A 25,110-nucleotide genomic window follows, 5' to 3' on the forward strand; every position below is an offset into this window, starting at 1 on the left:
GTTAAAGAGGGAATTTCACTATTTATTAAAAAATCCTGCATAATGAAATGGTTAAGATGTAAACAGAGTCATTCAGAGTGGTTTGGTGTGAAATGCTCTATTCTAGAGAAAATAACAGTCAGAACTGTTCACAGTGGTGGTGATAGGAACCAGATGTCCACCTCTAAAAGCTCCCTCACACAATGTTTTTACATACAATAGTTAAAAATACACTTCCTGATGTCTGAGACATTGTTTTATAACAGTTTTGAGAAGTTTTTGGCCTAAAATATATATTTTATTAATGAGAAGGGATATATGCAGAGTGCTGTGAGGCAAAATATTCCCCAAAGAAAATGTTTGTTTACATTTATCACTATTTTACCATCATCAACATTCAATATAAAACTCAGAAGACACGTGTGGGTTCACTTATGGTTTTGGATAGTAAAATGTCTATATTTATCTTGCAGTCCTAGTGACCCCTGGTTCCTATCACCACCACTGTAAAGGAATCTGAACCATTTCACACCAAACCACTCTGAATCACTCTGTTTACATCTCAAACAGAAAATTTGAAAAAAATGCCCCAATAAAGCTCATCAATTTGACCTCACGTTACCCACTAAACATAATAAGTACTAATAATACATACCGTTTTTTCTCTGGATTTCCTGCCCCAGTTAACCTTCATTGTCAAGATCTGCACCTCATACTCCTGGTGCTGATCTGTGACGTTGTTGTCAGAAGAGGTCCTGAAGGTTTTTACCTCCTGCTTCTCCTCCGGTGTCCTCATAGAGTCCAGCAGCAGCTCTAGAAGGAGAAAAACACAGTTCAACAACATTTCCATTCAGTTCATGCCTCTCTAGTCCAGGCTAGGCATTGGGCATGGAGACTTTAGGCTCATGTGTGGCTGTTCCAGAGTGTCCCATTTTATTGGTCAGTGCTTTTCTGTGAAGTGCAAGCTGAGTGGAGGCAATTGAGCACCTGAGTCAGCAATGTTTACACATTAAAGGGGAATTCCACTGATATTTCACATCAAATAGCCAAATTATTCAGAAATTAAAAAAAATATGGTGCAATTCCCCTTTAACGTAGCTAAATTCACTCATTAGAAGGGTGTCTACAAATGTTTAGAAATATAGTGTATATAAACATTATTTCTCACCACTTTTTTCAGGGGTGTAGACAGACGTCAGAGTGGTGGTGGTCTGTCCACTCAGCTTCATTTCATTTCCCTCCCTGAGATGCTTATTAGCAGAGCTGATAAATTTTTGGAGAGGCTCAATCAGTGAGACAGGATGTGAGGTCAGAGGGTGGACGACAGGAAGAGTCTCTACAACACAAAGCAGCAGTCAAATGACGTGTTCTTGATCTTCTGAGTGAATATAAGTGAACACATCCTCTACAGAGAGCACATTGTACATTTTAATACACAATTACTGTGAATGTTGCTGAATTTAACATACTGGGAAAAAAATATAAACTAAACAGGCCACATTTTCTCTTTTTTCTCTAATATGTCAGATTCAGTAAATAAACAGTAAACAGTGCATTAAATTGTGCAGAAGTGTGATCTCTGTAGATTTTCACAACAACAACTTGTCCAGAGGTGCCCAAACTTTTGCACACAACAGTAACAGTAGGATGTCAGGTCTGTCTTTGTGGTGCTGTTGCTGATGGACGCTCGCTAGTCAGGTATGTTATGGCCGCCGAATCTCCACAGCAGCTTTAATACAGCATGTCTAACATACCGTTCAGCTCTGTGTGTCTCTCTGACCACGTCCTCTTCCTCATCATCTTCATCTTCAGCATCCTGACCTCACAGTCCTGTGGGCGGACACTGATGCTGTGATGAAAGGGGACCTTGATGGTGTTCGTCTCCCTCTCGTCCAGTCTGATCAGAGTGCTGTGAGGAGCTGTGTTGAGGAGCAGGTCTAGGAGGAGTAAAACCCAGTTTAACCACATTTTCATTCACCGCAGTGGATGTGACGATCAGTATTAACACTGTGATACTGAACACTGTTAATATGAACATGCAAACCTATGGAAATATAAGAAGTGTGAATGTATGATTGATTCATATTTGTAATGTCTCTATTTAACATTTGCACTGTTTCTTCAACCTCACCATTAATCCGCACTGTGATCGGTTGAATGTTGTTGTCAGTAGTTGCTCCACTGATGCTGCAAACTGGGCCAGAAAAACATTTACATTTAAGACAATTACCACACAGTACACTGCAAAAAATATCTAAGCAACTGAAAACATCTTAAATCTATTCAATATATCTAAGATTTCTCATTGTGAGAATCTTGAGAAAATATCATATGAATATTTAACATATTTCTGGACATTTTTATCTCGTTTTGAATCATTTTATGTAGTGAAAGTTTTAAATGGACAGATAATTTTGCACAAAATTATCTGCATTATTCCCCGAAACAGGAGCAATGAACTGCCAATGGAATAAGACACTTTCAATTAGTAACACTATAGCTGGAAACAAGCAAAAACATAGTGAAATAGGTCAAATAATCTTATAATATTCTTACAATAGTTTCGTAATGAGTAATATTAGATATTTTGGCTAGAGATGTTTTTTTCAGTATTCATGTAAACACTGCCTAAATGATATCTTGGCAAGCGAAATGATCTTATATCTAGTTAATATATGTAATATTTATATTTGTTGTAAGCTTATCATAAGATTAGTCCCTTTTTTTCTTGTTTTAAATGATTTAGGTCAAATGATTTCACTACGTTGGGATATAAGTTTGCTTGTTTCTTAAAACAAGCAACATTTTCTGCTTCTATATTGTCTCACTCAATAAAGTCACTTATAACAAGAAAAACTGTTCAGAAATAAGTTCAATATTCTTATCATAAGCTTAGAACATTCTCATGATGAGAGACATTAGATATGTTGGCTTGTGTAAATTCACACACAGCACTGTAATCTCCTCCTTTCTGCTTCACCTTGATCCTCAACATGGTGGTCAGGCCTCTGAATGTCATAGACGTCGTCACTCCACCTCAGCTGCTCCTCTCTCTGCCTGAAGTGCTTCAGCCACTTTCTCTCCATCACTGCAGCACAATCCAGATCAAATCTATCACCTGAACTCTCACAGTCAGGCTCAGCAGCGCTCCTATCAGCTCTGTTAGCTGTGCAGGTGGAGTGGTCAGTGGTGACGAGGGCGAGAGACACTTCTGATGAACAGAGAAAGTGAACAATGGATCAAAGGAACAATGAAAGTCAAGTGTGTGAGCTTCTTAATGCTAAAGCATCATAAACTGCTACCTTGCTCCTCTTTGAGCTTTGTCACCCATTCAGTCTTAATGTGGGTCCTGCAGTGGTCAGTCTGGGCTGCAGCAGAGCTGTTAGAGTTGCTGGATTCCTGCAGCTGCTGCTCCGTGTTCTCATCAGAAGCAGTGAAGGTCGACTTCATAACTGCTTCCTGCAGCAGCTCTGATGTGAGCAAAGAAAGTGGATTAAGGACACTTTGTATGTTTACAGTTACAGACTGTAGCTCATCTGCTGATGAACAGTTCATCAGCCCCCTTTAACAATCCATCGTTGGAAAGGGACCACCAAAGGACCACCACTATCCAGATATTATTTGGGTGGTCGATTCTCAGCACAGCAGTGACTCTGATATGTGTAAAAGCTTCAGCAGCACCACCTTGAATGACACACACACTACTGCTGTGCTGAGAATGGACCCATGTAACATACAGTAAACAGGATATTTTGAAATATTAACAATGTTTACAAACTACATCAAACACCTTTATTTTGAAAAAGTGAGTAAAACTCAGTTTACTGTGATGTTTAAACAGTGGCTGAGTTCTCTTCATTCTCTCTCACAGTTTTACCTTCAAGCAGTTGCTGAATCATCTCAGCTTCATCAGACGCAGAAACCCTGGATTCCTCCCAGACTGGAAGACCTGAAATGATGAAATTAGTAGTAAAATTAGTTGTTTATCTGCTTTAAAGTAATAATTATGAACTCTTATTTTATCATGCATTCCTGGCTGAACTTACAGAGCAGATCTGCTGCCACACAGTCCTTCTCCTCCTCCTCCAGCAACATCTTCTCCTCTGTTCTGTCTCTGATGTTCTCCAGCTCTGCCTTCTGTTCCTCCACCACAGACGGGCTCTCCACACTGACCTCCTCCACCACAGCTGGGCTCTCCACACTGACCTCCTCCTCCAGGACCTCAACAGTCTCCACAACCTTCACCTCCTCCTCGATATCCTGCACCTGCTGCTTCTCTTCTTTCTTCCTCTCCATGATCACCACCACCACCATTCTGACCTTTTTTTTGCCCTTCTTCTCATCCTTCTCCTCCTCCACCACAGCCGTCTCCACATTGACCTCCTCCAGCAGGATATCTTTCTCCATTCTGTCATTGCCCTCAACTTTCACCTCCTCCTCCACAACCTGCTCCTCCTGCTTCTCCTCGTCCTTCATCTGTTTATGTTAGAAATGATGTTCAGATTATTTTACTGTATTTAAAACTGACTGACTGTAATTTTCATACCAGATCTAGAATTATTCACAGCAAATGCTGAATAATTCCATGTAGTTTCTAAATAAATCAGAGTAATTACTGAGTAATTCATAGTAAATACTGAATACTTCATAGTATTTAATGAATAATTCATAGTACTTACTGAATAATTCATATTATAAAACGGATGGTTCCGGTCCTAAAATCTGATTGGCTGAGTCGCATTTGAAGCCGTTGTACAATCATCGGGATGCGCACAGCTATGACCGCCTCACAGCAACTGAACTCTGTATTACTGCACCACAGTACAAAAAAAAACCCTTGTGCTGATAATGGAATAATCTCTGACTCTCGTGCTGCTCACAGGGACCACCGAGTATATCGATGAAGTGAGAACCCGTATTTTGTTTAAACTGAGCGGCTGGCAACTTATGATCTTAACTAGAGCTCGGCTGGTCAGCTAGACTCCCGGCGGTGATTTGGTGACCAAAAAGTACTTAGTATTAATAATAATTTTCTGAAAAAAATGTGTATTTTATCATTTTTTATGTTGTCCGCCGTTTATTAAAAGCAATAAGCCACTCGAGGCTGTTACTGCGATTTATATCAGTAAAGGGAGTTTAGAGCAGAAAACAGTGACACAATCACAGTAACGCTCAGCCTCTCGCGGCTTATTGCTTTAATAGATACTGAATAATTCATAATCGATACTGAACTCTCCTCAGTTCTCACCTCCTCAGGATCCTGCACCTCCTGTTCTTCATCCTTCACCTCCATTATCACCTCCTTCTCCTCCTCCAGCACCTTCTCTTTCTTCTCCTCAACAATAATCTGTCTCTCCTTCATGCCTCCTTCCTCCTGCACCTCCACCAGCTTCCCAACCTGCTCCTCCTCACTTCCTCTCTCCTTCTTCTTCCTCCTCCATTTCTTTTCTTTCTTAACATGTCCTGCTTTTCTCAGCTGACGCGCTTCATTTGGTTCGTCTTCGTCCACTTGCGGCCAAAAGCAGCAGAGCAGCATTTTGTCTGCAGTTTGAGTCGATGTCCAGCAACCAAATGACCACAGTCTGAGTTTCGGAATGTTCTCTCAGTGCTAAAGTTCTAAAATGTGTCTGTGACATCACTCATTTAAACTGTTGTCACAAACAAGCTCTCTTTGAAAGACGTTGGTTACTGTTGCCACATGATGAATCTAATGGAATTCTGAGTTGCTGTTATTGAAGTAAATGGGCAATAAACACTGAGGAACCCTCACTGTATACATATATACATACAGCTGTATGGAAAAGTTCTGGCGCCCCTGTTCAAATGACATGTTTTGTTGATTTTCGAAGAGAAAACATGTTCAGGTGTTCAGTCAAGTGGTTTTTATTGTTATTCTTCTATATAACTTTCATACATTGGAGTGAAATGTGGTCCTTTAGGCCCAAAAGGCCACCAGCAGTACATTACACAGAACCACACAGAGTGAAGAGACACGAAAGAGTGAAACGAAAATATAACCCTATTTCCAAAAAAGTTGGGACGCTGTGTAAAATGTAAATAAAAACAAGATGCAATGACGTGCAAATAATTTAAACCCTATAATTTAATTGAAAATAGTACAACGACAACATATCAAATGTTGAAACTGAGAAATTTTATTGTTTTTCGAAAAATATATGCCCATTTGGAATTTGATGGCAGCAACACATTGCAAAAGAGTTGGGACGGGAGCACCAAAAGGCTGGTAAAGTTGTGTTATTCCAAAACCAAAAACACCTAATTGTTAATGGTCAACAGGTCAGTAACATGATTGGGTATAAACAAGCATCCTAGAGAGTCTTTCAGAAGTAAAGATGAGGAAGCATTCACACTTCTGTGAAAGACTGCATGAGCAAATAGTGCAACAATTCAAGAATAACATCTTCAACGTAAAATAGCTTTTAAAGCAAAGTATTTGTAATGATCCATAATGAATTTACTTCCAGTATCTTTTATTAATAAATCAAATGGAAGTGATGTGACAAGTGAACTAGAAGACTCTCATTCACTGCTATTGCTTGGAGCACATGAGACGCTGCTGCCACTCATCTGCGATGACGGGACGTATGCAGCATAGCGCGAAAGCCCTGTTTCGCAACGACTGAGAATTGCCGTGCAGACTGCAGGTCACACAGCAACGATGCATTATTCACATTTATAAGCAATGCAGTTTATAACCAGTTTCCTGGCAAGTTAAATCTGCAACGAGAGACTGTCAAACTGTAAAAAGTCGCAAAGATGAAGTCGCTTCTCTTCCCAATTTCTCGTTCCACCTTAAATGGTGCCGCATTTACATTTGGCGCCTCAGTCAGAATTTAAGGTGGAACGGGAAAATTCGAACAAGAAGCTGGAGAATGAGAAGCAACTTCAGCTTTGTAAGACAGCCGAACGCTGAGAGACATTTTACAACAAACTCTTCTAGTTTTGAAGAAAAGTTTTCTGGAGGAGATGGGAGGAAAGCGGCTAAAGCTAAAGCTTAAAGCAGAGCGAAGTAAACCTGCACTCTCGTTTATATTGTTTAGCCTATACAAAGATATTATCACATACTGAGACATACTGGACATAAAATGTTGTGGCTTCCAAGGTGGTTTGATTTTTGTTGAAAGGACAAAATGGCTCTTCTTAACATTTGGGTTGTGACTCCTGACCTAACCTGGCTTTTAATGCAGAGGGAGCCGGACGGATTTCTTACACATCCATGTGTGTTTTTGTTGTGTGCCGTCACAGACTGTCCGGGGCTGCACTTACCCACTTCCAAGTTCTGCCTTTTGCGTTCCGTCAACATTACGTTATAAATTAAACATTTAGAAAATCGATTTTTGACATTTGTGAATCGATTCAGAATCGTTCATGTCCGCATCGCGATGCATCTAAGAATCTATTTTTTCCCGCACCCCTATCATCTACGGTACATAATACCATTAAAAGATTCAGAGAATCTGGAGAAATCTCTGTATGTAAGGGACGAGGCCAAAAACCAGTATTTTCTGGCCATGATCTTTGGGCCCTCAGGCAGCACTGCATTCAAAACAGATTCTGTAGTGGAAATCACTGCATGGGCTCAGAAACACTTCTGAAAACCACTGTCTGTGAAAACAGACAATACAAGTACAAATACAAGTGAAAACTCTAAAATGCAAAGAAGAATCCATGTATAAACAAGATCCAAGAATGCTGCCACCTTCTCTGACTCCGAGGTCCTTTAAAATGGACTGTGAGGAAGTGGAAAAGTGTCCTGTGGTCTGATGAATCAACATTTGAAATTTTTTTTGGGAAATTATGGACGTTGTGTCCTCTGGGGAAAAGACCACTCAGCTTGTAATCAGTGCACAGTTTAAAAGCCAGTATTCATGATGGTATAGGGGTGCATTAGTGCACATGGCATGGGTGACTGGCACATCTGTGAAGGCACCATTAATGCTGAACAATATATACATGTTTTGGCAACAGATGCTGCCGTCCAGATGACGTCTTTTTCAGGAAAGGCCTTGCTTATTTCCACATATGCATAACCACATTACACACCACTGTATTAATAGAGTCCGGTTGCTAAACTGGTCTGCCTGCAGTCCAAACCTGTCACCACTAAAAAAAACATTTGGCGCATTATGAAATGAAAATTATGATAAATGGGCCCCCGAAATGTTGAGCATCTGAAATCCTATATCAAGTAATGATGTGAAAAAACAGTGTCTCAACAGGTAAACAGGAGAAAAGGATACATCTAAAAAACAAGTGGCTCTCATCCCAACATAGTTGTGACTAGTAAGTTATAGCAGTTGTTAAACAAGCAACATCGTACACGTATCAAACAGGAGACACAGCTAAACAGTACTAAATCAAATCACTAATACAAACATCAATTCTAGTTAATACTGGTGTAACTCTATCAGCTCAAATCACAAGGCAAACAACAAACAGTAAAAGAGCAGCATAACTACAGCCCCTCCCAGAGACCACCATGGACCACATGGTGAAACACCGTGAGTCAAACTGCATCTAATGGCTGTCGCTTTGAATCTTCATGCAGCAACCAATCACACCATGCGTTGGAACCAGCTGACACCAGTATCTCTACACAGATAAGAGGTCGGCAACCCAAATGTTAAGAAGAGCCATTTTGTCCTTTCAACAAAAATCGAACCACCTTGGGAGCCACAACATGTTATGTCCATTTCACCATCTTGGCTGTAAAAATGTCTCAGTATGTGCTAATGTACTAGTATAGACTAAGAAATATAAACGAAAACACAGCTTTACTTTGCTCTGCTTGAAGCTTTAGCTCAGCTATAGCTGCTTTTCTCACATCTCCGACAGGAAACTTTTCCACAAAAGTAGAATTGTTTCTTGTAGAATGTTACTCAACATTCGACTTTTTGTGAGGCTGAAGTCGCTTCTCATTCACCAGCGTCTTCTTAAAATTTTCCCGTTCCACCTTAAATGGTGTCTGAGGCGCCAGAATGTAACTGCTGCACCATTTAAGGTAGAACAGGAAAATTTGAACAAGAACCTGGTGAATGAGAAGCTGACTTTGGCCTCGTGACTTTTCAGTGTTTTACAGTTTCTTGTTGGAGATTAAATGTATCAGGAAACCAGCTGGAGTCATTATAAATGCAAATAAGTCAGTTCATCTCCAAATTATCGATGTTCGTCTTAAATCTTTCTCTTTGCCTTTTCGTTAGCTACTACTTGTTGTCTGTGTTGCTATGGTGACCAGCAGTCTGCGCGCCAACCTTCAGGGTAAAAGGGTGAATTAGCAGTTATGCATTAACTTCAGCGTTTAAGACCATTTAGTGTTAAAACTGTGTTAAACAATCAGCAGAGCTTTATTTTACCACAAAGGAGGATTTTTTTTTTTTACTTAAAAATCTAATTCTGACTTCCGGTTAGGAGCGGGAATGGAACAGACGTGCGGTAGTCTCGCTCCCATAACGTTTTAGTATTTCTACCCTTTAAACCCTACAACACAGCTTCTTTTTTCAATTTATAAGACAAAAACAGTTGTTATTGCTGCATTTCATCTAAATATGTCCTCCAAGTCAACGAAACCAAGCAAGAAGGATCACAGTGTCAAGGCTGACTCCAAGGAAGAGGCGAGTAACAACATCAACATGGCGTCGTTGGCTGGTCTCCTGGAAGAACACCAAAAGTCCCTCTCTGCGGAATTCAAGTCTTCGATTTCAGTTCTAGAAACCAAACTCGATAGCATTCATACCACGGTTTTCGAACATAACCAGAAGAGTATCTCTCTCAAATCCAACGCTAGTCTCCTAGACGAGCGCTTGCTAGCTCTTGAAGCAATTTACGCTACGTTAAAGGAAACTAATGCCAAGCTATCAGCAAGAGTCATCGACCTTGAATCTTGAAGCTGCCATAACAACATTAGAATCATCGGCTTACCAGAATCGATTGAGGGTCCTCGTCCTACGGCCTTTTTTTCTGAGCTTCGGCGCAGATTCTTGGCGAGGAGATTCTGCCCTCTCCTCCGGAGCTCGACCGAGCACATAGGGCATTGACCAGTAAGCCGGGGCCAGGGGAGAAGCCGAGGGCGGTTATTATCCGACTACACCGTTACCAACAGAAAGAGAGAATCATTCGCGAGGCCAGAGCCAAGAGAGGCATGCTACAATACCGTGGCAGCCCCATCGCTATCTACGAGGACTATGCCCCCGAGGTCCTTGAACAGCGCGCCAAGTATCGAGAGGTTTTAGCGGACCTCTACAATCTCGGCCTGAGGCCTGTGCTGCTATTCCCGGCCAGGCTTATCATCACAACTAAGGACGGGGGTAAGAAGAGACTTGCTTCGGTTGAGGAGGCTAAAAGCTACCTTATGAATATCCATGGTAATGGTGTGTAACGCTATCGAGAACATAAATGTTCATGCTGGTTAAGTGCTGCTAGCTAGCTTTTTGCTAGCAAAGTTTGCTTTGGCCGCTTAGCCGTCGCAGTTGGTAGCATTGGCTAACATAGTTAGCTTAGTTCACTGAGCACGTAGTATTGGTCTGGACTGATGACTGTTTGACAGTTGTCGATTGTTCTCTAGTTCTCTGTTACTGCATTTTCTTTTTTGGATCGGAAAGACTCTTGGTATAAGTGACGGCTCTGGACTTCTCTGTTCAGGTGTTTTTTCCCCAAGGCGACTGCTTTACTGTTTGGTTTGCACCTCTGTGTGGGGGTTTGTGGTTTTGGGGGTGAGAGAACTGCTTGAGTACTGTGACTGTTTCATTGTTAATCGTCAAAGCTTGTTCTTTTATTTGACTTATTTTATTTTTAATTTATCCCCCCCCCCTTTTTTTTTCTTCCTCCACTGCAAGGCTCGGATTATTACAGGATGATCGTATCGGGGTTTACGATCAGAGTGGAACACAGATATACTGTATATACTGTTACGCAGTAAAGTTAGATCTTATGCTTCCTCTTTTAATCCCTTACATGCTTGGGTTTTTTTTTTAATAATTATTTTGTGGTTTTGTCCTGGTGTCCATGGGTGGGGTTCTTCTTTATGTATGACGGGAACCGAGACTCCGGAAGTTAGGCTAATAGCCGTTAAGATTGGAGTTGGAATACTCAGATGGGATTGCGTATAGGGATGGTTGGAAGCGCAGCCCTGGGGATTATGGAGTGGTATTGGTGTCGTGGGTGTGGTGTGTTTTTGCCCCTTTTTCCCGATTTTCTTCCGCTCCTCTTTTTTATTCTTACCTACCTTTACTTAGGCAACCCAATCAACAATATTTTTTGAATGGCCAGCAGTGACATGACTTGCGGTGGTAGGGGAGTGCGTTTAATTTCCTGGAATACTAAAGGGATGAATAACCCCATCAAAATCAGTAAGGTACTAACACAGTTACAACATCTTCGAGGTGATATCATATTTTTGCAAGAAACACACCTTCGAGCCACAGAAATCTCTCGTATTAAGAGGACTTGGGTGGGACATTTATTTCATGCGAAATTTTCTGTCAGAGCCAGGGGGGTTGCTATCGCCATTCCTAAAACCATCATGTTTGAACCAACAAATTCCATTCTAGACTCTAACGCGCGTTACGTCATAGTTTCAGGCTTTCTTTATAATGTGCCAGTGATCCTGGCCTGTCTGTACGCCCCCACTTGGGATGTCTGTACGCCCCCACTTGGGATTCTCTAATCTTCCAAATGTGGATAGTCATTTCATAATCATAGGTGGTGACTTTAACCTCGTCCAGGATGCGAGTCTTGATAGGTCATCGTTTAAGCGGGCCACCCTGTTGAAATCGGCCAGTGCTAAAAATCCGCAGGACAAAGCTTTCTCTTTTTTCTCTCATGTACACCACTCTTTCTCAAGGATCGATTTTTTTCTGCTAGATAACAGACTACTCCATCATGTTAACTCATGTGATTATCACACCATTGTCATTTCAGACCACGCCCCTACAACAGTTGATATTAATTTTCCTTCTGCCCCAACCTTTGCCAAACAATGGAGATTCAGTTCATATATGTTATCCAACAGTGAGTTCAAGAACTTTATTGACGCACAGATTAGCTTCTATTTTGCAGTTAACAATACCCCCGAGGTTGGTAGTGACACTTTATGGGAGGCCTTTAAGGCTTTTATCCGTGGGCAGGTGATTTCCTATTCCTCTCAGGTGAGACGGGCGGAGAGAGCTAGGTCCTTAGGGATAACAGACGAACTTTTCAAACTTGACACAGTGTATGCCTCCACACCTTCCCCCGCTCTTTACAAGAAACGCCTTCAGTTGCACTCAGAATATGACCTTTTGACAACACACAAAATAGTGAGACAACTGCGACAATCTAAACAACTGTTCTTCGAACAGGGAGATAAAGCGGGGAAGTTGCTGGCCCACCAGGCCCGTGAGGCCTACGCCTCCAGATTGATTTCTAAGATTAAATTACCCTCGGGTGATACAACCTCAGATCCAGCTGAAATTAACAGAGTCTTTTTTGATTATTATTCCAATCTTTACAAGTCAGAACGGCCTCTCAACCCCTCAGAGTTACACTGCTATCTTGACGCACTAAATTACCCCAAAGTTAATGAGTCTATGGCTGTGGACATGGGCAGGCCCATTTCCACCCTGGAGGTACAAGAGGCAATAGGGTCACTCCAAAATGGAAAAGCCCCTGGGCCTGATGGCTTCACAGTGGAATTTTACAAAGCTTTACACAGCTTTACACAGCTTCTCCCAATCTTGACAAGGTTATACAATGACTCATTTGATAAAGGCAGACTTCCACTAACCTTATCTGCAGCGACTATTTCTTTGTTACTTAAAAAGGATAAAGACCCTACCCTTTGCAGTAGTTATAGACCAATATCGCTCTTAAACGTAGATTTAAAAATTCTGGCCAAAGTTCTGTCTCGTCGTCTTCAACAGATTATGCCAGACCTTATTGCTCCCGACGAAACAGGTTTTATACAGGGCAGACATTCATTCTTTAACACCAGGAGATTACTTAATATTCTTTATTCCCCTTCTTCTAACTGTCCTGAAATTGTAGTGTCCCTTGATGCCGAAAAAGCCTTTGATAGGGTGGAGTGGGGTTATCTGTTCTTCATTTTAGACAAATTTGGTTTTGACTCTAACTTTATTCGCTGGATCCGTCTCTTATACACCACCCCAACCGCTTCCATCTATACTAACAGTATGCAGTCACCACCTTTTCCTTTGTACCACGGGACACGCCAGGGATGCCCGCTGTCTCCCTTGCTTTTTGATTTGGCAATAGAGCCTTTAGCAATTTGGCTTCGTAGCCAGGAAAGATTTGAGGGCATTACACGTTACAATGTAGTCCATAAACTTTCCCTCTACGCAGATGATCTTCTTCTTTACATTTCTAACCCCACCTCATCCCTTCCACCAATACTGGAAATTTTGGACCAGTTTGGCCAACTCTCTGGTTATAAACTGAATTTGCAAAAAAGTGAGCTATTTTTGTTAACTCTTTAGCAAAGTCTCTTCCGCATTCGATCTTTCCTTTTAATATAGCGTCAGGGGGATTTAAGTATTTGGGAGTATTCTTTACCAACTCATTTAATGACCTTTTCTCCAAAAATTTTCAGCCTCTGCTGGACAAATTTAAATTAGACATAACCAGGTGGGCCTCCCTTCCATTGTCCCTTACGGGCCGTGTCAGCTTGATTAAAATGATCACACTACCTAGGTTCTTATATACTTTTCAACATATCCCAGTGGTCATTAGTAAATCTTTTTTTGTTAACCTTGATCACCTGCTGAATATATTTCTATGGCACAACAAACCCGCGCGTCTCAAGAGGTCAGTTCTTCAGCTCTCAAAGTCTGAAGGAGGCTTGGCGCTCCCTTACTTTTGTCACTACTATTGGGCTTGTAACATTCATTAATTACTTTACTGGGCCTATTGGACAGCACCAAATGGTCTTCCACCTTGGGCTCATATTGAGATCTCGTCCTCTCGTAGCTCTCTATTTGCTATACTCTGCTCCCAGCTCCCCATATCTGCTAGTAAAGCTTCTACTAATCCGGTTGTTAACAGTACTATTAAAATTTGGCTCCAATTTAGGAAACATTTCAGTTTTCATAGGGCCTCAATCCATATGCCCATCCTAAAAAAACCACTTGTTTCCTCCATCCTGCTCTCACCCGGCTTTCCGCTTCTGGTCAAGTAACTGGCTTACTACAGTCTTCGAGTTCTATAAGGATGGTGTCTTTTCATCCTTTTCAGACTTATCAACTAAATTCAACTTACCCAATAGTCACCTCTTCCGATTTTTTCAGGCCCGACATTTTGTTCAAAAGCTATTCCCCCACTTCCCCAACCGCCCCCCTGAAACCTATATCGACCAATTTCTTACTCTTGATCACTCCCAGAAGCGACTCATATCTGTTATTTATAATTTAATTAAAACTGTACAGGTAGCACCTACTGAAACTCTTCAAAAATCCTGGGAGGAGAATTTGGGAATTACTATTTCAGACGACCACTGAGCTCGCATCCTGGACCGGGTACATTCCTCATCCATATGTGCCAGACATGGCCTACTGCAATGTAAGGTGCTTCACAAAGCCCACTTTACTAATGCTAGGCTGGCAAAGATATTTCCAGATCGAAGTGATGCTTGTGAGAGATGTAAACAGTCGCCAGCTGACCATGTACATATGTTCTGGACGTGCCCCCAACTTACAAGCTTTTGGTCTAATATATTTGACACTCTCAATCAAGTCCTCAACTGTAATTTAGGCCCTAATCCCTTAACAGCCCTATTTGGCATCACCCCCGATCTGTGCCTGCCTGCAACCTCACAATGTATTATTGCCTTCACAACCTTGCTGGCCAGACGTGCCGTTCTTCTTAAATGGAAACAGGCCTCTCCACCATCGCATGATAGGTGGATCCAGGATGTCCTATTATGCATTAAGCTCGAAAAGCTAAGATTTTCCCTGAAGGGTTCCTTGAGATCCTTTCACAGGACCTGGGATCCTATGCTTGATTTTATCAACAGCTCTGTTTTACTTGAGGATAGCGATGCCTAAATATGTGAATTGAGAGGTTTTTTATTTATTTATTTATTTATTTATTTATCTGTCGGATTCCCTGAAGCAGCTTAATAGGGCGGTGGGTGGATTAAGGTCCAAGGGTAAGGGGTTGATGCAGAAGCACACTTTTCGTTGTTTCACTTCAACAATGTAATATGTTTGTGATACTACAAAAGCTAATAAAAAGATTTGGAAAAAAAAATCTAATTCTGCTGTGGAGCCACAACAGGAGCCGCATGCTGCTAACCCCTGACCTAGGAGAGAGAGAAAGAAAAACACGGAAGACCAGCGGAGGGCAGCAGCAGAGATGTCTTTACTGTAACAATAGCATCAAAAAATTTGATCAAACCTTTTGCCAACAAAAGAATGACTGCAGTGTCTAACAGAAGAACTACTAATCAATCAGGATTTCTTCTGCCTTTACTAAGTGTTGCAGTTCCCTTCATTAGCAGTTTGTCAGAGGTAGCATGTAAACCACTAAAAAGATGTATTTGGTGCCTCAACACCAACTCAATAAGTCTATAACCGTGACGAGTGGTGAAGAAAATGTTAGAAAGATGGTGGAAAATGATTTAGTTGAAGTGATGCGTCATATTTTGACCGGGTCTCGCTTGAATCTTTATGAAAAGGCAAAGCTTTATGCGTCAGCTCTGAAAGGATCTTTAAACATAGTCAAACAAGGAGATGAGGAAACAGCCCAACTAACCCAATCCTACCTGTTGAATCTGAAAATAAGACCGTGATCGGACTGGTTCTCCAAAGTATCTTTCAATAGATGGTTCTTTGCTGTCCACCTCTGCATTAGGGTTCATCAAGCGAAGGCTGATGTTGCACTGCTGTATTTCAATGGAGAACCGTGACTGTTAGAGCTAGGCCTTTAGTTTGGACCATAAATATTAAAACTATGATAATGCTAATTTCTGCTAGCCTCCGTATGGAATTCTAGTAGTATGTTAGTGCTAAGCTAACAATGGTGCACATGAACATTACTTGTCCATTCTATATAAAAGGTGGACAGTTGAAGCCTTTAAAACAGACATTGACATCTATCAGAACCTGTATGTATCAGTTTTACAGTGACTCTTTCAGTAAAGTGTCCTGACATAGAGCTGCTGCTGTCCTAACAACTAACCCAAACCTGCCTAGACTACAGCTCACATTCACAGTCAGTGACGTATCTAGAACTTCTAGAAGGAGTACGGTTATGTTTTTTTTTTCAATAAATTGGTCCCAGATGTGACTGGTTGATTCTTTTGTCACTTCCTAATTACTCTGGTAGTTAATTTGACGTTTAAGGCCTTCAGTCCAGCTCCTGAAGTCCTAACCAATGGGAGAGCTCACTTGGCTGCATTTACCCAGATACCACAGAGAAAACAATCCTGATTGGATAATTTTCCATTGTGAATTTCAAGAATGTAACCCTTTAGTTTCATTAAAATGTTGAAATAAGAGCATTACTACAATATTTTGTGTTAAAATAATACAATAAAAATAAGCAACAATGAGAGATTTATTTTATTTTACAGAAATCATTAAAAGACAAGAAAGACATCATTTTAAAAAATGAAATCATTGACATTTAAGGAATATTAACTTAGAAATCTTAATAGAAAAAATAACGCAAAATGAAGCTCAACATTAACTAATAACCAACAATATTTTTAACATAACAATAAACTCAAACAATATTTATAACATAGCAATAACATAACAATAAACTCAAACAATATTTATAACATAGCAATAACATAACAATAAACTCAAACAATATTTATAACATAGCAATAACATAACGATAAACACTAAAAACTTTTTTTTGCTTGCATTGCTTTTTGGTAGTTTAAGTAAAGGGCAACGTCTCCCTCTTTCCATCATCCTGATGCCTCCTCCATGTCTTTGAGTCTTTTACTCTATTTCCTCCTGATCTGACCCTCTGGTGTCATGCATGAACTGCACCTCCAGCTTTGGGAGCATGAAGAAGAGGCCGCCGCGGAGCTACAGATCAAAGCAGGAAAGAGGACAATATACATTCACTAAAGGTAAAGAGACGCACTTATCAGTTAGTTAAAGAGGGAATTTCACTATTTATTAAAAAATCCTGCATAATGAAATGGTTAAGATGTAAACAGAGTCATTCAGAGTGGTTTGGTGTGAAATGCTCTATTCTAGAGAAAATAACAGAGTCAGAACTGTTCACAGTGGTGGTGATAGGAACCAGATGTGCACCTCTAAAAGCTCGCTCACACAATGTTTTTACATACAATAGTTAAAAATACACTTCCTGATGTCTGAGACATTGTTTTATAACAGTTTTGAGAAGTTTTTGGCCTAAAATATATATTTTAATAGGAGAAGGGATATATGCAGAGTGCTGTGAGGCAAAATATTCCCCAAAGAAAATGTTTGTTTACATTTATCACTATTTTACCATCATCAACATTCCATATAAAACTCAGAAGTCACGTGTGGGTTCACTTATGGTTTTGGATAGTAAAATGTCTATATTTATCTTGCAGTCATAGTGACCCCTGGTTCCTATCACCACCACTGTAAAGGAATCTGAACCATTTCACACCAAACCACTCTGAATCACTGTTTGCATCTCAAACAGAAAATTTGAAAAAAAAATGCCCCCATAAAGCTCATCAATTTGACCTCACGTTACCCACTAAACATAATAAATACTAATAATACATACCGTTTTTTCTCTGGATTTCCTGCCCCAGTTAACCTTCATTGTCAAGATCTGCACCTCATACTCCTGGTGCTGATCTGTGACGTTGTTGTCAGAAGAGGTCCTGAAGGTTTTTACCTCCTGCTTCTCCTCCGGTGTCCTCATAGAGTCCAGCAGCAGCTCTAGAAGGAGAAAAACACAGTTCAACAACATTTCCATTCAGTTCATGCCCCTCTAGTCCAGGCTAGGCATTGGGCATGGAGACTTTAGGCTCATGTGTAGCTGTTCCAGAGTGTCCCATTCTATTGGTCAGTACTTTTCTGTGAAGATAGTGCAAGCTGAGTGGAGGCAATTGAGCACCTGAGTCAGCAATGTTTACACATTAAAGGGGAATTCCACTGATATTTCACATCAAATGGCCGAATTATTCAGAAATTAAAAAACTATGGTGCAATTCCCCTTTAACGTAGCTAAATTCACTCATTAGAAGGGTGTCTACAAATGTTTAGACATATAGTGTATATAAACATTATTTCTCACCACTTTTCTCAGGGGTGTAGACAGACGTCAGAGTGGTGGTGGTCTGTCCACTCAGCTTCATTTCATTTCCCTCCCTGAGATGCTTATTAGCAGAGCTGATAAATTTTTGGAGAGGCTCAATCAGTGAGACAGGATGTGAGGTCAGAGGGTGGACGACAGGAAGAGTCTCTACAACACAAAGCAGCAGTCAAATGACGTGTTCTTGATCTTCTGAGTGAAAATAAGTGAACACATCCTCTACAGAGAGCACACTGTACATTTTAATACACAATTACTGTGAATGTTGCTGAATTTAACATACTGGGAAAAAAATATAAACTTAACAGGCCACGTTTTCTCTTTTTTCCCTAATATGTCAAATTCAATAAATAAACAGTAAACAGTGCATTAAATTGTGCAGAAGTGTGATCTCTGTAGAGGTTGTGTTCACTTATTTTCACAACAGCAACATGTAACTTGTCCAGAGGTGCCCAAACTTTTGCACACAACAGTAACAGTAGGATATCAGGTCTGTCTTTGTGGTGCTGTTGCTGATGGACGCTCGCTAGTCAGGTGTGTTATGGCCGCCGAATCTCCACAGCAGCTTTAATACAGCATGTCTAACATACCGTTCAGCTCTGTGAGTCTCTCTGACCACGTCCTCTTCCTCATCATCTTCATCTTCAGCATCCTGACCTCACAGTCCTGTGGGCGGACACTGATGCTGTGATGAAAGGGGACCTTGATGGTGTTCGTCTCCCTCTCGTCCAGTCTGATCAGAGTGCTGTGAGGAGCTGTGTTGAGGAGCAGGTCTAGGAGGAGTAAAACCAAGTTTAACCACATTTTCATTCACTGCAGTGGATGTGACGATCAGTATTAACACTGTGTGAATGTATGATTGATTCATATTCATCATTTCTCTCTTTGACAGTTTACACTGTTTCTTCAACCTCACCATTAATCCACTCTTTGATCGGTTGAATGTTGTCGTCAGTAGTTGCTCCAATGATGCTGCAAACTGGGCCAGAAAAACATTTACATTTAAGACAATTACTACACAGTACACTGCAAAAAATATCTGAGCAACTGAAAACATCTTAAATCTATTCAATATATCTAATATTTCTTATTATGAGATTCTTGTGAGAATACTATAAGATTATTTAACATATTTATCGACATTTTCTCGTTTTTCTCATTTTATGTAAAGAAAGATTTAAATGGATGGCACAAAATTATCTGCATTATTCCCTGAAACAGGTGGAATCATCTGCCAATGGAATAAGACACTTTCAGTTAGTAACACTACTGCTAGAAACAAGCAAAAACTGTGAAATAGGTTAAATAATCTTATTCTTACAACAGTCTCGTAATGAGAAATATGAGATATATTGGCTTCATTAGAGATTAGAGATGTTTTTTTCAGTATTCATGTAAACACTGCCTAAATGATATCTTGGCAAGTGAAATTATCTTATATCTAGTTAATATATCTAATATTTTTAATATTGGTTGTAAGCTTATCATAAGATTAGTCACTTTTTTTTCTTGTTTTAAATGATTTAGGTCAAATGATTTCACTACATTGGCCTGTAAGTTTGCTTGTTTCAATCATATTTCTTCAAACAAGCAAAATTAGTTACGTCTATATTGTCTCACTCAATAAAGTCACGTACATCAAGCCAAAATGTTCAGAAATTAGTTCAATATTTTTATAATAAGCGTACAACGGTCTCATGATGAGAGATATGAGATATGTTGGCTTGTGTAAATTCACACACAGCACTGTAATCTCCTCCTTTCTGCTTCACCTTGTTCCTCAACATGGTGGTCAGGCCTCTGAATGACATGGACGTCGTCACTCCACCTCAGGTGCTCGTCTCTCTCTCTGAAGTGCTTCAGCCACTTTCTCTCCATCACTGCAGCACAATCCAGATCAAATCCATCATCTAAACTCTCACAGTCAGGCTCAGCAGCGCTCCTATCAGCTCTGTTAGCTGTGCAGGTGGAGTGGTCAGTGGTGACGAGGGCGAGAGACACTTCTGATGAACAGAGAAAGTGAATAATGAATCAAAGGAACAATGAAAGTCAAGTGTGTGGGCTTCTTAATGCTAAAGCATCATAAACTGCTACCTTGCTCCTCTTTGAGCTTTGTCGCCCATTCAGTCTTAATGTGGGTCCTGCAGTGGTCAGTCTGGGCTGCAGCAGAGCTGTTAGAGTTGCTGGGTTCCTGCAGCTGCTGCTCCACGTTCTCATCAGAAGCAGTGAAGGTCGACTTCATAACTGCTTCCTGCAGCAGCTCTGATGTGAGCAAAGAAAGTGGACACTTTGTATGTTTACAGTTACAGACTGTAGCTCATCTGCTGATGAAAAGTTCATCAGCCCCCTTTAACAATCCATCATTGGAAAGGGACCACCAAAGGACCACCACTATCCAGATATTATTTGGGTGGTTGATTCTCAGCACAGCAGTGACTCTGATATGTGTAAAAGCTTCAGCAGCACCACCTTGAATGACACACACACTACTGCTGTGCTGAGAATGGACCCATGCAATATACAGTAAACAGGACATTTAGAAATATTAACAATGTTTACAAACTACATCAAACACCTTTATTTTGAAAAAGTGAGTAAAACTCAGTTTACTATGATGTTTAAACAGTGGCTGAGTTCTCTTCATTCTCTCTCACAGTTTTACCTTCAAGCAGTTGCTGAATCATCTCAGCTTCAGCAGACACAGAAACCCTGGATTCCTCCCAGACTGGAAGACCTGAAATGATGAAATTAGTAGTAAAATTAGTTGTTTATCTGCTTTAAAGTAATAATTATGAACTCTTATTTTATCACGCATTCCTGGCTGAACTTACAGAGCAGATCTGCTGCCACACAGTCCTTCTCCTCCTCCTCCAGCAACATCTTCTCCTCTGTTCTGTCTCTGATATTCTCCAGCTCTGCCTTCTGTTCCTCCAGCACAGACGGGCTCTCCACACTGACCTCCTCCACCACAGCTGGGCTCTCCACACTGACCTCCTCCTCCAGGACCTCAACAGTCTCCACAACCTTCACCTCCTCCTCGATATCCTGCACCTGCTGCTTCTCTTCTTTCTTCCTCTCCATGATCAACACCACCACCATTCTGACCTTTTTTTTGCCCTTCTTCTCATCCTTCTCCTCCTCCACCACAGCCGTCTCCACATTGACCTCCTCCAGCAGGATATCTTTCTCCATTCTGTCATTGCCCTCAACTTTCACCTCCTCCTCCACAACCTGCTCCTCCTGCTTCTCCTCGTCCTTCATCTGTTTATGTTAGAAATGATGTTCAGATTATTTTACTGTATTTAAAACTGACTGACTGTTGTAGAAGAATCTACATGTAATTTTCATACCAGATCTAGAATTATTCACAGCAAATGCTGAATAATTCCATGTAGTTTCTAAATAAATCAGAGTAATTACTGAGTAATTCATAGTAAATACTGAATACTTCATAGTATTTAATGAATAATTCATAGTACTTACTGAATAATTCATATTATAAAACGGATGGTTCCGGTCCTAAAATCTGATTGGCTGAGCCGCATTTGAAGCCGTTGTACAATCATCGGGATGCGCACAGCTATGACCGCCTCACAGCAACTGAACTCTGTATTACTGCGCCACAGTACGAAAAAACCCTTGTGCTGATAATGGAATAATCTCTGACTCTCGTGCTGCTCACATGGACCACCGAGTATATCGATGAAGTGAGAACCCGTATTTTGTTTAAACTGAGCGGCTGGCAACTTATGATCTTAACTAGAGCTCGGCTGGTCAGCTAGACTCGCGGTGGTGATTTGGTGACGAAAAAGTACTTAGTATTAATAATAACGTAAATTATTTTCTGAAAAAATGTGTATTTTATCATTTTTTATGTTGTCCGCCGTTTAATTAAAGCAATAAGCCACTCGAGGCTGTTACTGCGATTTATATCAGTAAAGGGAGTTTAGAGCAGAAAACAGTGATACAATCACAGTAACGCTCAGCCTCTCGCGGCTTATTGCTTTAATAGATACTGAATAATTCATAATCGATACTGAACTCTCCTCAGTTCTCACCTCCTCAGGATCCTGCACCTCTTGCTGCTCTTCATCCTTCACCTCCATTATCACCTCCTTCTCCTCCTCCAACACCTTCTCTTTCTCCTCCTCAACAATAATCTGTCTCTCCTTCACGCCTCCTTCCTCCTGCACCTCCACCAGCTTCCCAACCTGCTCCTCCTCACTTCCTCTCTCCTTCTTCTTCCTCCTCCATTTCTTTTCTTTCTTAACACGTCCTGCTTTTCTCAGCTGACGCGCTTCGTTTGGTTCGTCTTCGTCCACTTGCGGCCAAAAGCAGCAGAGCAGCATTTTGTCTGCAGTTTGTGTCGATGTCCAGCAGCCAAATGACCACAGTCTGAGTTTCGGAACGTTCTCTCAGTGCTAAAGTTCTAAAATGTGTCTGTGACATCACTCATTTAAACTGTTGTCACAAACAAGCTCTCTTTGAAAGACGTTGGTTACTGTTGCCACATGATGAATCTAATGGAATTCTGAGTTGCTGTTATTGAAGTAAATGGGCAATAAACACTGAGGAACCCTCACTGTATACATATATACATACAGCTGTATGGAAAAGTTCTGGCGCCCCTGTTCAAATGACATGTTTTGTTGATTTCCTAAGAGAAAACATGTTCAGGTGTTCAGTCAAGTGGTTTTTATTGTTATTCTTCTATATAACTTTCATACATTGGAGTAAAATGTGGTCCTTTAGGCCCAAAAGGCCACCAGCAGTACATTACACAGAACCACACAGAGTGAAGAGACATGAAAGAGTGAAACGAAAATATAACCCTATTTCCAAAAAAGTTGGGACGCTGTGTAAAATGTAAATAAAAATAAGATGCAATGACGTGCAAATAATTTAAACCCTATAATTTAATTGAAAATAGTACAACGACAACATATCAAATGTTGAAACTGAGAAATTTTATTGTTTTTTGAAAAATATATGCCCATTTGGAATTTGATGGCAGCAACACATTGCAAAAGAGTTGGGACGGGAGCACCAAAAGGCTGGAAAAGTTGTGTTATTCCAAAAAAAAACAAAAAACAAAAAAACACCTAATTGTTAATGGTCAACAGGTCAGTAACATGATTGGGTATAAACAAGCATCCCAGAGCGTCTTTCAGAAGTAAAGATGAGGAGGCGTTCACACCTCTGTGAAAGACTGCATGAGCAAATAGTGCAACAATTCAAGAATAACGTCTCTCAACGTAAAATAGCTTTTAAAGCAAAGTATTTGTAATGATCCATAATGAATTTACTTCCAGTATCTTTTATTAATAAATCAAATGGAAGTGATGTGGCAAGTGAACTAGAAGACTCTCATTCACTGCTATTGCTTGGAGCACATGAGACGCTGCTGCCACTCATCTGCGATAAATTGCGCAGTTACGGTGAAATAAGGTCCAGTGGCAATGGATGTCCACGCAGCAAACGTTACAGCCATCCTACCCAGTTTTAGTGACTTTATAACTTTGGTTTTGGTCTCGTTGTAGAGATGGGGGGGATCACTGTGTCAACAAAATATCTTCGAGATGGGACGTGTGCAGCATAGCGCGAAAGCCCTGTTTCGCAACGACTGAGAATTGGCGTGCAGACTGCAGGTCACCTAGCAACGATGCGTTATTCGCATTTATAAGCGATGCAGTTTATAACCAGTTTCCTGGCAAGTTAAATCTGCAACGAGAGACTGTCAAACAGTAAAAAGTCGCAAAGATGAAGTCGCTTCTCTTCCGAATTTTCTCGTTCCACCTTAAATGGTGCCGCATTTACATTTGGCGCCTCAGTCAGAATTTAAGGTGGAACGGGAAAATTCATAACTCGTAAGACAGCTGACTGCTGAGAGACATTTTACAAGAAACTGCTCTAGTTTTGAGGAAAAGTTTTCTGGCGGAAAGGGGAGTAAAGCGGCTAAAGCAGAGCGAAGTAAATCCGCACTCTTGTTTATATTGTTTAGCCTATACTAAGACATTATCGCATACTGAGACATACTGGACATAAAATGTTGTGGCTTCCAAGGTGGTTTGATTTTAATTGAAAGGACAAAATGGCTCTTCTTAATGTTTGTGTTGTGGCTCCTGACCTAACCTGGCTTTTAATGCAGGGTGCCAGTCGGATTTCTCGCTCATCCATGTGTGTTTTTGTTGTGTGCCGTCACAGACTGTCCGGGGCTGCACTTACCCACTTCCAAGTTCCGCCTTTTGCGTTCCGTCAACATTACGTTATAAATTAAATATTTATAAAATCGATTTTTGACATTTGTGAATCGATTCAGAATCGTTCACGTCCGCATCGCGATGCATCTAAGAATCGATTTTTTCCCGCACCCCTATCATCTACGGTACATAATACCATTAAAAGATTCAGAGAATCTGGAGAAATCTCTGTATGTAAGGGACGAGGCCAAAAACCAGTATTTGCTGGCCATGATCTTTGGGCCCTCAGGCAGCACTGCATTCAAAACAGATTCTGTAGTGGAAATCACTGCATGGGCTCAGAAACACTTCTGAAAACCACTGTCTGTGAAAACAGACAATACAAGTACAAATACAAGTGAAAACTCTAAAATGCAAAGAAGAATCCATGTATAAACAAGATCCAAGAATGCTGCCACCTTCTGTGACTCCGAGGTCCTTTAAAATGGACTGTGAGGAAGTGGAAAAGTGTCCTGTGGTCTGACGAATCAACATTTGAAATTTTTTTGGGGAAATTATGGACACTGTGTCCTCTGGGGAAAAGACCACTCAGCTTGTAATCAGTGCACAGTTTAAAAGCCAGTATTCATGATGGTATAGGGGT

General features: G+C 40.7%; 1 protein-coding gene across 1 annotated transcript; it reads right to left on the reverse strand.

Annotated features, from left to right (window-relative positions):
- Positions 1-3,280: 3,280 nt before the first annotated feature.
- Positions 3,281-21,610, reverse strand: LOC118799738 (probable serine/threonine-protein kinase kinX). The gene is made up of 2 exons (XM_036559757.1): positions 21,226-21,610; positions 3,281-4,185 (listed from the first exon to the last, which is right to left on the reverse strand). The coding sequence occupies exons 1-2, from the start codon at positions 21,526-21,528 to the stop codon at positions 3,994-3,996; spliced, it is 495 nt and encodes a 164-aa protein (XP_036415650.1). The 5' UTR covers positions 21,529-21,610; the 3' UTR covers positions 3,281-3,993.
- Between the last annotated feature and the right edge of the window lie 3,500 nt (positions 21,611-25,110).

The sequence above is a fragment of the Colossoma macropomum genome, unplaced genomic scaffold (genome assembly GCF_904425465.1).
Source record: "Colossoma macropomum unplaced genomic scaffold, Colossoma_macropomum, whole genome shotgun sequence".
Classification (NCBI taxonomy): domain Eukaryota; kingdom Metazoa; phylum Chordata; class Actinopteri; order Characiformes; family Serrasalmidae; genus Colossoma; species Colossoma macropomum.

Coding starts and splice junctions, on each gene's coding strand:
- LOC118799738 (XM_036559757.1), bottom strand. CDS start 21,528: ATGAAGGACGAGGAGAAGCAGGAGGAGCAGGTTGTGGAGGAGGAGGTG. Junction 4,186..21,225: donor GCCCAGCTGTGGTGGAGGAG/GTCAGTGTGGAG, acceptor CTGGAGGAGGAG/GTCAGTGTGGAGAGCCCAGC.